The sequence below is a fragment of the Brassica oleracea genome, chromosome C3, assembly GCF_000695525.1.
Source record: "Brassica oleracea var. oleracea cultivar TO1000 chromosome C3, BOL, whole genome shotgun sequence".
NCBI lineage: Eukaryota > Viridiplantae > Streptophyta > Magnoliopsida > Brassicales > Brassicaceae > Brassica > Brassica oleracea.
Genome location: NC_027750.1, coordinates 22,223,654 through 22,235,607, shown reverse-complemented (window position 1 = coordinate 22,235,607; position 11,954 = coordinate 22,223,654). Strand labels below are relative to the sequence as shown.

At 37.1% G+C, this 11,954-nt stretch overlaps 3 protein-coding genes across 5 annotated transcripts; all 3 read left to right on the top strand.

The window, feature by feature from the left end:
• The first annotated feature begins 1,147 nt into the window (after nucleotides 1-1,147).
• Nucleotides 1,148-4,725, top strand: LOC106329142. Of its 3 annotated transcripts, none has more exons than XM_013767750.1 (20): nucleotides 1,148-1,286; nucleotides 1,450-1,531; nucleotides 1,622-1,703; nucleotides 1,775-1,855; nucleotides 1,923-1,982; nucleotides 2,075-2,179; nucleotides 2,253-2,363; nucleotides 2,570-2,611; nucleotides 2,727-2,828; nucleotides 2,946-3,082; nucleotides 3,160-3,293; nucleotides 3,370-3,476; nucleotides 3,549-3,591; nucleotides 3,661-3,752; nucleotides 3,830-3,878; nucleotides 3,952-4,022; nucleotides 4,098-4,217; nucleotides 4,301-4,386; nucleotides 4,507-4,552; nucleotides 4,670-4,725. In XM_013767750.1, the coding sequence occupies exons 2-20, from the start codon at nucleotides 1,479-1,481 to the stop codon at nucleotides 4,700-4,702; spliced, it is 1,554 nt and encodes a 517-aa protein (XP_013623204.1). In that variant the 5' UTR covers nucleotides 1,148-1,286; nucleotides 1,450-1,478; the 3' UTR covers nucleotides 4,703-4,725. The 3 variants fall into 3 exon arrangements, 2 of the variants coding, with proteins under 2 accessions (XP_013623204.1, XP_013623205.1); XM_013767751.1 differs by having other exon boundaries at nucleotides 1,149-1,286; nucleotides 1,778-1,855; XR_001267739.1 differs by lacking the exon at nucleotides 1,148-1,286 and having other exon boundaries at nucleotides 1,431-1,531; nucleotides 4,111-4,217.
• Nucleotides 4,726-5,669: 944 nt separating this feature from the next.
• LOC106330119 (zinc finger BED domain-containing protein RICESLEEPER 2-like) lies at nucleotides 5,670-7,679 on the top strand. The gene has a single exon (XM_013768663.1). It carries the CDS (start codon nucleotides 5,670-5,672, stop codon nucleotides 7,677-7,679), a length of 2,010 nt encoding a protein of 669 aa, XP_013624117.1.
• A 2,368-nt stretch (nucleotides 7,680-10,047) lies between these two features.
• LOC106331716 (RING-H2 finger protein ATL51-like) lies at nucleotides 10,048-11,326 on the top strand. Its single transcript, XM_013770117.1, has one exon. The coding sequence runs from the start codon at nucleotides 10,111-10,113 to the stop codon at nucleotides 11,095-11,097; it is 987 nt and encodes a 328-aa protein (XP_013625571.1). The 5' UTR covers nucleotides 10,048-10,110; the 3' UTR covers nucleotides 11,098-11,326.
• Nucleotides 11,327-11,954: the final 628 nt, after the last annotated feature.

The following is an 11,954-nucleotide window of genomic DNA, read 5'->3' as shown; positions in this document are numbered from 1 at the left end:
GGGGAGGGGAGGGGAGGAGGAGGACTGTTTGCTGCTCCTATGCGATCGAGTTGTTGTTGGTCGTCGTCTTCTAGATCGGCGAATCGGCTTTTTGGATTAAAATCTTGTACCGAGCGGTTTAGAGTAGTTAGTCTGACCAATGAAATGTGTCATCGATTTTGTATTTTTTTTTAAAATAAGTTGGGCCACTGAACCTATGGTGGGCTGGCTGGTTCGGGCCAGGCGAGGTTGATCCGGTTGATATTTTCATTAGAATTCTTATCCAGTTTTTTTGGGTCGGATTAAAAGCTAATCTATTATGAATGGGTTAATGAAATATAATTTTTTAGAAAAAAATAATCTAAAATGGTATTTTCTTTACATCAAACTTTATCTATGTATATGATATAAATTATATAGAATAATGAAACAACTAATGACATAAATCAAATGATGAGAGACACAACAAATGGTCAAGTGAGCTAAAATTTGAAAATGTTTTTTTTTCCTTAAATACACTAATAAAGAATTAACTCTATTAATTTATATGGAAATTTCAAAATTTAGATGTATGATAAATCTTAATTTTCTTTGTTGTATTATACTAACTATAATCCATTTTTTAAAAAATACAATTTATATATATTTTAATTGACCAAAAAACAATTTTAGTATGAAGTATCATTTGCTCGAAAGAGAGGAGTCTCGCCCTGGATTGTTTGGGATTTAATTTGATAATATCTATTTATGTTTTATTTCTCGTTTGCAAAATTTAGTTGCTAAGTCGGCTCTAGCTACTGCTATTGTATCCCTTCCCCTGTGGAGGTGTAAGACTTAAAATCTATGTTTGCTCAAAAAAAGTTTGAAGTATCATTTTTCGTGCTAGTTTCCATGGTCATAATAATAAAAGTCAAGTGATAGACTTTTCCACGGAAATGAAGCAAACAGACTTTCAAACTCATGGTCTCCCACATCAATCAAAGCTTCTTGGTGAGTTGGTATCGTTCTTTTACCAAAAAAAAAAAAGAAGTTGGTATCGTTCTATGATGAAAATTATAAGTCAACTGAAAGACCTTCCGTTGGAATTGAATGAGAAGTTTCTCAAGTCATGTGCTCCCACTTTATAAAACATAATATAATGTGCATTTCAAGAAGAAAAATCGAGCTAAAGCTACTTTTTATTTGATCCAAAAAAAAAAAAACTTTCTTTAGGTATCATTCATGTTATTCTAAAATTGTCCAGATTGGAACCAAAAGAATCTCAGCTCGGATTGGTTTCCTATCGGTGTTTTCTAGCTCAATACTTGGTAATCAATTCTGTGTTGTTACTTGTTAATTACATCGAGGTTATATTAATTATTTTTCGTAGTTCATAGACTATCGTGTAAGCATTGATTAGTTTGAGGGCCTTTTTAGAAAATGTCCGTGGATATGAAAATTGGCTGTTGATGATAGTTGGGTTCTTCTCAGACAGAAAGAAAAACAGAACACCAAATCCGATGTCCTTGAATCCGAGCTTTAAACAAGATCGAAGTTCTGATCCAACAAAGAGGTATGTGTTGTTTCTGTCTTAAAAATTCCCAGAATCGTTTTTGATTATTAAGAAGTGTTTAGTGATTAATCTCGATCTGTGTATCTCTAGGCATGAGATTGAGAAAGAAACTAGTGCTTCGAGGAAGCTAGAAGAGAATAATTCAAAGTCAATTCAAGATCCTGAGGAAATGGTACTGATTAATTCTTACCTCAAGTTTTATAATCTTATTAAATTTACTGAAATTGAGCTTTTTTTTAAAAGCAGGCACTTTACTCGAGAGTGAGATCACAAGAAGAAGAGATTCACAATCTCCAGGAACAGATTGCTGCTGCTTGTTTGAAGGTATTTAATAATAACAATAACATCACGAATCTTTGAATCAGAAAGTGAATTGCATCTTTGGTTACAGGATATGCAGCTGCTCAATGAGAAGTGTGGGTTAGAGAGAAAATGTGCTGATCTTCGAGTGGTTTGTTTTTTTGGCTTTTTTTTTTTTTTTGATGGAAAGTATTCATCTTTGGGTTATGGGTTTGACTAAAAGATGTTTTTTTATACCTTTAGGCTATTGATGAGAAGCAAAACGAGTCTGTTACATCGGCTTTGAATGAGTTAGCTCGTAGAAAAGGTGATCTTGAAGAAAACTTGAAGCTGGCACATGATTTAAAGGTAACTCTAACTCCATTATTGCCTTTTTTTTATACCTTTTCCGTGATTTCTTCTCTCACTTTTTTATCTTCAGGTTACAGAAGATGAGAGGTATATTTTCATGACCTCCTTACTTGGTTTATTAGCCGAGTATGGCGTTTGGCCTCGTGTTGCAAATGCTACTGCTATATCCACAGGCATAAAGGTAGTTTCTTTCACTACAACTTTCTTCAGATTGAAACACTAAGCACTAAACAAATACTAGAGGTCATTAGCTCAACTAGAAAGGACTCTGGCAATTGTGTCAGAGGTCCCCATTTCAAGTGACCACTGCGACGAAACTAATATTAAGTTTCAAACCTCCTAGTATTAGAAAAAAAAAATCTTAATCTGTAGTTTTTATCTATGTAGCACTTGCATGATCAGCTGCAATGGAAGATTAAAGCTTGCAATGTAAGTGTATTGTTGTCTGCATCTTCTCCTTTGTACTAACTAGACTCTGCAAGAATGTGAATACTCTTGATGGGTTTATTTTGAACTTGTTGTGACGAAAACTTTTAAATAGCAGGATAGGATTAGGGAAATGTCATCAGGAACAGAGTTTACTAGTAAAGACAACAACAACCATGATCCGAGGATTTCGAAAGGTCAAGCTTCTTATGGATCCACGGTAGTCTCAGCAAGTAATCTGCTAAAAATTACTTATCATTTGCTCTTAGGACTTTTTCCTAAAAACATGTGATATCTTCTTACTTTGTGTGTGTTTCATATACTACCTTTGATGCAGGATCATGGTACTAATGATTACCGGGTCAATGAACAGCTAATGCCACCAATGGACAATGTTACTAGAAACCCTTATCAGAACCTTCCGCAAGACACTGAAAGCTTGAGGTTTCATAATCAGGCACAGCAGCCGAAAAGGTTTGGTATCATCATCTCTCAGTTTCTTATAAAAAAAACCTTTTTCATCAGCTTATGAAGGTTCTTTTTGTTTGCAGGGAGAGTTTTGGATATCCTCTAAGTAGCGTGGCGGGGAAGGAAATGATTAGAGAGAGAGAAGAGAAAGCTGAGAGTTCTCCCATGTTTGATCCTTTTAACAGGAATGAAGAATACGCTTCTCATGTTTATGAAGGTTGTTGAAACAAACGTATGACTGAAGCAGCTATATGTTAGAGATTATCTTAATCTGATCTTTTCTTTGGAGACAGAGGGACCTGGAATCGATGGGTTTCAGATTATTGGAGAAGCAATACCTGGAGAGAAAGTTCTTGGCTGCGGGTTTCCAGTACGAGGAACCACACTCTGTATGTTTCAGGTAAAAGTCTTTTGGTAATAAGTCTTTGAAAACAAACTTCAGGAGTTAATGTTTGTTTCTTCTTGTAAAAAGTGGGTTAGGCATCTTGAAGATGGTACAAGACAATACATTGACGGTACAGATTTTGATTTTATTAGTCTTACTCAGCTATTCAGAGACTGAGCTATGTGTTGATAATGTGTAGGAGCCACACATCCAGAGTATATAGTAACTGCAGATGATGTAGACAAACTGATTGCTGTTGAGTGTATTCCAATGGATGATCAAGGCCGTCAGGTAAAACACCAATAGTGATTGTATGTGTATTGGTTCAATTGTCTTTATTTTTTATTTATTTATTTTTGGTTATGCAGGGTGAATTAGTGAGGCTGTTTGCTAATGATCAAAACAAGATTAGATGTGGTAATGTATTCAACAGAAGCAGACATGGTTTTGTTGTAGTGATTGCTGGAAATGTTTTTTGCTTTTATAACAGATGCAGAGATGCAAACAGAAATTGACACGTATATATCCAGAGGTCAAGCAAGCTTTAATGTGCATCTTCTTGTAAGTTTGAAATCCACTGTCTTGGATTTTTAACTCAGCTGTGGGATTAATAACTGAGGTTTTGTTTTGTATAAGGTGGATTCAACAGAGAGTTGGGAGCCTGCGAGTGTTATTTTGAAGAGGTCTAGTTACCAGATTAAAACGAATAACGGAGAAGCTGTAGTGATCTCAGAGAAATACTCAAAGGAGCTCCTGGTAAAAAAAACATCTCTTCACTTTGAAACTTTAAAACTATTTGTTTAGTTAGTATAATGTGTTTTCATGAAAATGAATTTCAGATAAAAGTACCGTGTGGAGAGTCAACACAGTTTGTTCTGATAAGTTATGATGGATCTTCACATCCTATAAGCACTCTCAACGTTCGGTACATAATAATAATAATAATAATATAACATCTCTCTTTCTTTTTTACCTTTGCAGTTCTAATTTCACCGTAAATTTTATTTTACAAACTCTGAATGTTTGTGTTTTTTTTTGTTATCAGCATGCGTGATACGCTAGTCTTGACGATGAGAATGCTTCAAAGCAAGGTATGTTTTGAGAATTACTCAGACCAGCTTATCATATTGTCTAATGGTGTATGTTATTCCATATAATTAACTACAAGTCTACAATGCGTATAATAAACTTGTATTCTCATGAGGCAGGCACTGGACGAACGCAGAAAAGGACGAGTTTAGAGTTAGTGTGGCTACTGACACTACAGAACAGATCTATCCTCGATTCCTTCAATTTTGTGATTTGTATTTTTAATTATTGAGTAATAATTGCTAGTATAAACTAGTATTGTTTTGTGTTTTTTTGTCGCTTAGCTCTTTGTTTTTCTGAGGGTAAAATTCCATATTTGTACTATTTGTAATAGACGATGACATTCATATCATATAAATATTTACAGTTATCTTAAATCTACAAGGTGTCATGTATCACTAGATCAACTAGGCCTGGGATTTATAACCGGAACCGGAAAACCGGACCGGAACCGACCCGATTTTGCCCGGTTCGGGTTGACTTCGGTACAGCCAAAAGTAACCAATGGATAATAATATAAAAATCCATGGGTAACGGGTCGGATCCGGGTTTTACCCGAGCCATATCGGATATCTGATATATCCAGACTTAAAGTCCCGACATAACCGTTACACGCGTGTGTATGATACATCATGCACAGTGTATCATCTCGAGACAAACCCCAATTCCCAAAATACGAACCCTAGCTTTTCGATTCTTCTTCTCCATTATAGCAATCGAGAATTGTGAAGGTTTGTATACAAATAGAGCAACCGGTGTTATCAGAAATCTTAAAGTTGGAAACATTAGCCGATTCTCTTCTCTCTCCACCGTCTGCATCTTCGAGAATTCATTCGGAGGTGAGCAACGATTTCGAATCTTCGATTGTTTGATACTTTGATCGATTAAGCTATATTGATTATCTGATAAATGATAACTTTGATTCCTCATTTATGTTTATATACATGAAAAAATTTCAATCGTATTTGATAACTTTTGATCCGATAATGTTGAATGTTGATGTTTGATAATTCTTAGACTCTTAGTCGAGTATGATTACAATTTTGATGTTTGATTGCTACAATTTATTTATTAAAAATTTGTATCAGTTCTTAACTTGTTCTTGTATGTACTATGTAGATGGATTCTTCTCCAACTCATGAACAAGACGAAGTCAACCATCAACTAATGGATGAAGAAATATCTTCAGATGAAGATGTACAAACACCGGGTTCGGGAAAAAGGAACGAGAGAGAAGAAGATGATGGTTCTAGGTCAAAGAAAAAGACGAGGTCTGATGTTTGGAACCATTACAGCAGGCTGCCAACCAACTACAACAGATGCAAATGCCGCTATTGTAAGAAAGAGTTTAGCTGTCCAACCAAGTCTGGGACCTCTAATCTGAGGAAGCACAAGAGCGGTTGTAGGGCATACATGGCATGGAAGGCTGCAAATAAGTTCAGAGACCAGTCACAGATAAATGTCGATGAAGAAGGTAACATGAGTCTGTCTAAGGTGTCTGAGAAAGTGTTCAGAGAAGCTACCAATGAGATGATAGTTTTAGGCGAGTTGCCGTTATCCTTTGTGGAGAGTTTAGCGTGGAAAAACTTCTGCAAGAAAGCCCAGATGGATCCGCCGGTATGTAGGAAGACTTGCACAAAGGAGATTGCTGCAATGTATATGGCGAGGAAAGCAGAGATGAAGAAGGTGATTGGACAGAACAAGCAAAGACTCTCTCTCACAACCGATATTTGGACTGCTCCCTACACTGCGATTAGTTATATGGTGATTACTGCTCACTTCATTGATTCAAGTTGGAAGCTTAGAAAGATGATAATTGGGTTCAAGAATGTTGACGATCATAAAGGGTCTACCATTGCAAGAGTCCTGGTAGATTGTTTAGCAGAGTGGGATATAAAACGAGTCTTCTGCATCACAGTTGACAATGCCACAGCTAACACGTCGGCCATGAAGAAGTTCAAGGAAGAATTCATGAAACATGGTGAAGATGCGCTGGTTCTAAAGGGTGAGTTCTTGCATGTTAGGTGTGCAACACATATTCTGAATCTGATTGTGAAGGAAGGGTTAAGCGAGGTGGATGATAGCTTGACTGCCATTCGGAATGGGGTTCAGTATGTGAGGTCTTCAACCAATAGACTCAAGTCTTTCGAATTTCGGGTTGATAGTGGGAAGATGACTAGAGGAAGCCTTCCATTAGACGTCAAGACGAGATGGAACTCGACCTATCTCATGCTAGACCAAGCGATCAAATTCAGAGCAGCATTTGAGAAGATGGAGGCTGAAGATAAACCGTACAATGACTACTTCATGGAGCTTGAAAATGGAAAAAAGAGGATTGGACCAGCGACTACAACAGATTGGGAAGAAGCTGAGAGGTTGGTGCACTTTCTTGTCATCTTTTACAATTCAACTCTGATGCTCTCGGCTACAAAGGGCATTACGTCGCACAAGATCTACAATGAGATTGTCACGATCACTAGGAATGTCAGCAAGATAAGCTCTACGCCTGGTCCTGATGAAACACTGCGGGTCAATGCTTTGACGATGATGGGGAAAATAAGGAAGTACTGGAATCCATTTATTGAAGAATCTGAGTCTGAGAGCAGTAAGTCTAAGAGCTGTAAGATGAACAAGCTTTTGATTGTTGCTACTGTCTTTGACCCAAGAAAGAAGATGAACTTTGCTAACCTCTGCTTTGAGAAGCTCTATGGAAAAGAAAGCATCGAGTATACTCTGCTTTCTGACTCAATTATGGAGATCATGAAGCGCTTATTTGAAGAGTACACTCTTGGATACAACACAAGTGGTGGAGGATCAGGTGGTTCACAGTCGCAAGGAGGATCATCTTCTCAAACCCAAACTCAAGACAGTGGTGCAGTTTTCCAGAGTCAAGTTATAGGCAGTGGTATCGGATATGAAAGAATGGATAATCTCTACGAGGAGCTTGTACAAGAAACAGGTACAGAAGATTCTAGTAATGAGTTAGAAGTTTATTTGAGAGAGAAAGTAGAGGTTACAAAGGGTGGTATTGGACTTGGAACCGAGTTTGATGTTTTATCGTGGTGGAGAAGAAACAGTGTGAAGTTCCCGATCTTGTCTCAGATAGCTGCTGATATTCTTGCGGTTTAAGCATCATCTGTAGCATCAGAGAGTGCATTTAGCACTAGTGGGAGAGTCTTAGACCCATACAGGAGCTGCTTAACACATTCATGGTCGAGGTGTTAGTGTGCACAGAACAATGGTTGAAATCCGAGATTCACATCAATGAGAAAGGCATTCTTACAATAGAGCAATTACTTTCGGATGTGGAAACTCAAGATGATCTTATGAGAGGTATGATTCACTTCTTCTAAACTCTTTACATTTACAGTATAACTTTGAATCTTGAAGTTTTGAACACTTATACGTTTCTGTTTTTGTTTTCATAGAGTTTGAAGCTGGATGCAATTTAAAATAAGGAGTGACTATGGAGTGTGGACGACAGAGAGTGACTGTGTCATTTGTGATCATTTGCTTCGTTTCGTTTTTTTTTCTTGTTTAAGACATCAACTTCTTTATGTTTATGTTGTGAACTTGTGATTTGCTTTATTTCAGTTCTTGTTCTTGTTTCAGACATCAAGTATGTTATGTTCTTGTTCTTGTTTGGTTTCAAAATTGGTTTTACATGTTTTAGTCTTCAGACATGATGTACGTCATGAGTTTGGTTTCAAAATCGATTTTATTTCGGTTACTAATTTGATTTTGGTACGGTTTTAACCGAAACGTTTTGTACCCAATTGGTTTCGGGTACAAGTTTGGATATTTTTTAAACCGAAACATTGGGTACCCATTTTTTCGGATTGAATATGGTTACTTTTATCAAAAGACCGAACCGACCCAAAACCGGTCGTACCCGATCCGAAACCGAACCGTAAGGGGTCCAAGTACTCATTGGATACATTTTTAAATAACCGAAAACCCGGACCCGAACGGTTCTTATCCGGAACCGACCCGAATACCCGAAATCCCAGGCCTAAGATCAACCTTACTGTGGTCTCGGTAAAGTAATTCATAGAACTATGGTCTCGGTTAAGTAATTCATAGAATGACAGGATAGCAACTTTACAATCTACTACTAAGATGATTAGCATGGCCGGCTCAATCGTGTCATGGGTCCTGGGGCCAAAAAAAATTTTAATTTCCAAACTTTTGTTTTTTTTAAAAAAATCGGATAGATATATGTTTTTTTCAAAATACCAGAAGTATTTTTAAAAATAAATTTATGGAAATAAAAAAATACTTTTATATAAAAAAAATTGGATCCATTTTCTTATTTTTAATACATGTATTATTTTGTTAACATCGGGCACTTATTTATTAAGAAATAGGGGGACAACGGATTGGGCCCGGGGCGGTCGCACCGTTCGCCCCCTATCTAAGCCGGCCCTGATGATTAGTTAACTCCTGCGTCAACAATATGTTATTTGTATAAGGCAAATGGTTGGAGAGTTCTTATCAATCGATCGTCCCACGAATACTAATTTATAGAATAGTTTTGTAAGAGTATATTAATCATGCAAAGATTCTATTTGTATAAGGCAAACGTAATTGTGTTCTATACTACTACATACATACGACGTTGATACTTTTGTATACACACGATGTAAACTGTACTGTATTTTTTCTGACCACAAAACTAATAGATACGTGGATAACTTTGTTCATCCATGTGGCCCATGTTCAAGTATTCCACCTTCGTCAACGCTTCACCAACCATTTGTTAATATGCCATGAATGAGACTTTAACCCTATCTCCCTTTTCTTTGGTAAACAGTAACGTTTTCTTTATTCAAAATAAATAAAAACAAACATTTACTGCTTTTAACATAGAGAGGTATAATCACAAGAGCATTTTTAACAGGGGTTCTTAGGATGATTTTTTAGCGGAATATAATAACATGTCTCTTAATTTTTAACTAAAAACCTAAGAAACAGTTCTTAAATAAAATAAAAAATAAGTTCTTAGTTTTTTTAGTTAAAAATTAAGAGACGGATTCTTATATCCGATAAAAACCTCACCTTAAAAACGCTTCATTAATCATGTTACCCAAAAAACTCTCCCATTCATCATGCTCTGAGGTAACAAGTACCGTCATTTACTGCATTTTTTTGCAGAAATTAGCTCCATAGTTTAAGTTTAGTCTTCCTGATTCTATAAGAAGAATATTCACTTAATTAACTAAATTAGTAATTTAGTATTACCATCATATAAAGCTATCATTAAACATTCACTTAATTTAATCATTTGTCTCTGTAAGAGCATGATTATTGAGAGGTTTTTAAAGTGGAATTCTTACCGGAATATAAGAACCCGTCTCTTAACTTTTAGTTAAAAATCGGCTTTTAAAACTCTTATTTAATAACCGGTTTTTAGTTTTTTTAGTTAAAAGTTAAGACACAGATTCTTATATTCTGCTAAAAACTTTACTCTAAAAAACTTCCAGTAATCATGCTCTAATGATATTTAACTTCACCGCTCTTCTTCTTCATCCATCTCTCTCTCTCCTCTGCAACACCATCAATGGGTTCTACAGGAAACCCTAACCCATGGGATCAATACGATTCATACCGAGACTGCTCACAAGGAGTATGCAGCGTCTACTGCCCTCAATGGTGTTACATCATCTTCCCTCCTCCTCCTTCCTTCTTACTCGACGACGAAGACTCCTCCTCCTCCTCCACCTCCGACTTCTCCCCTCTCCTCATCGCCCTCATCGGAATCCTCGCTAGCGCCTTCATCCTCGTCACTTACTACACACTCACCTCCAAGTACTGCCGCCGCTCCTCCACAGCCTCGGGAGCTACCATCTCTTCCTCCGCCGTCGTCACCGACACGTGGCAGAGAAGCAACGGAGCTTCGAATCCGATTGGACTCGATGAGACTCTGATTAAATCGATAACGGTTTATAAATACAGGAAGGGAGATGGATTCGTGGAGTCTTCGGATTGCTCCGTGTGCTTGAGCGAGTTTCAGGAGGAGGAGAGTTTGAGATTGCTGCCTAAGTGCCGCCACGCGTTTCACGTCGCGTGTATTGATACTTGGTTGAAGTCTCACTCTAACTGTCCTCTATGCCGCGCGGAGATCAGCGTAACCGTCACTAACGCCGTTGAATCCGTCGCGGTATCTGATCAACCGATCGTAACGGAGTCTGATTCGGTTTCGGTTGATTCCGTCGTCGTTAACTTAGATCTGGAAAATAGATCTCGGAGCGAGACGGTTGTTGCTGACGTGGACGGTGGAAGGACGCCGAAGACACCGGAGCTGCAAGGATCTAGATACGGAGATCGGAACTCAGGCGACGTGGTCTTGATCGCGGATATACTCCGGGAGATCGAAGAGGATGGAGACTCGGCGGGTGTGGGGACTTCTCGGCGGGTAGAAGATGGGGAAGGAGAGAAGACGCCTCCGCCGCCGTCAGATTCGGCGGCGAATCCAACAGCTGGAGTAGTTTCGAATTTTCTGGCGCGGAGTTACGGCAAAGCAAAGAATTACCGTTTACCCAGTTGAAAAGAATGATTTAAGATTTAGGAAATTTGAAATTACTGAAAAGTCAAAATGCGAATTGGCTTTTACTGTGTTGGTTAGTTAGACAATTTATACGGTTGGTAATCTTTTACCGGTAAAACCATTTTACCCTTTATATGTAAAACTCTTGATGGGCTTTTATTATAGTTTCTAGCCCACTTTGGTGACTTGAGGCATTCGTGTTGCAAAACGTTTAACGGGCTTAAGAAGAACATAACTCGGTAAGCAAATTGGATCAGGCATGGGCGTTCCGGTCCGGTTCTTTTGATTTTTGTTTTTGGCTTAGGAACAGTTGCGGTTATCTATAAAATTCAGTTGGAATCCGTTTCGGTTCTTTCGGTTTCCAAATCGGTTTGGGTAATAACTATAAGAACCGATTAATATCTAGTAAAATTTTAGATTCAATTCAGTTAAGGTTTGATTCCGGGTTTATTCATTATTGGTTAATTTTGGATAATTCGGGGTAAAAAAGATTTTTTAGAGTTTTCAGGTAATTTAGATAAATTTTAATATTTTGGATAAAAACTATTCGGTAATTTGGTTCATTAGGATAATTTAAATATTTTAAATACTTTAGATAGAAACTATTCAGATATTTCAATTTTCCGGGTTGTTGGGTAACTATTCAGATATTTCAATTTTCCGGGTTGTTGGGTATATAAGTAATACTTTTACAATATTTAGTATTTTTAATATTCAATATAATTAATATTTTTAGGTATATATTATATTTCATATATTCATATACTTATTTGGTTCTTGGTTCGATTCTGGTTCGGTTATAAAAATATATGAACCATTCAGTTATTTTTGAATTTCGGTTCGGTTTTGGATTCAAT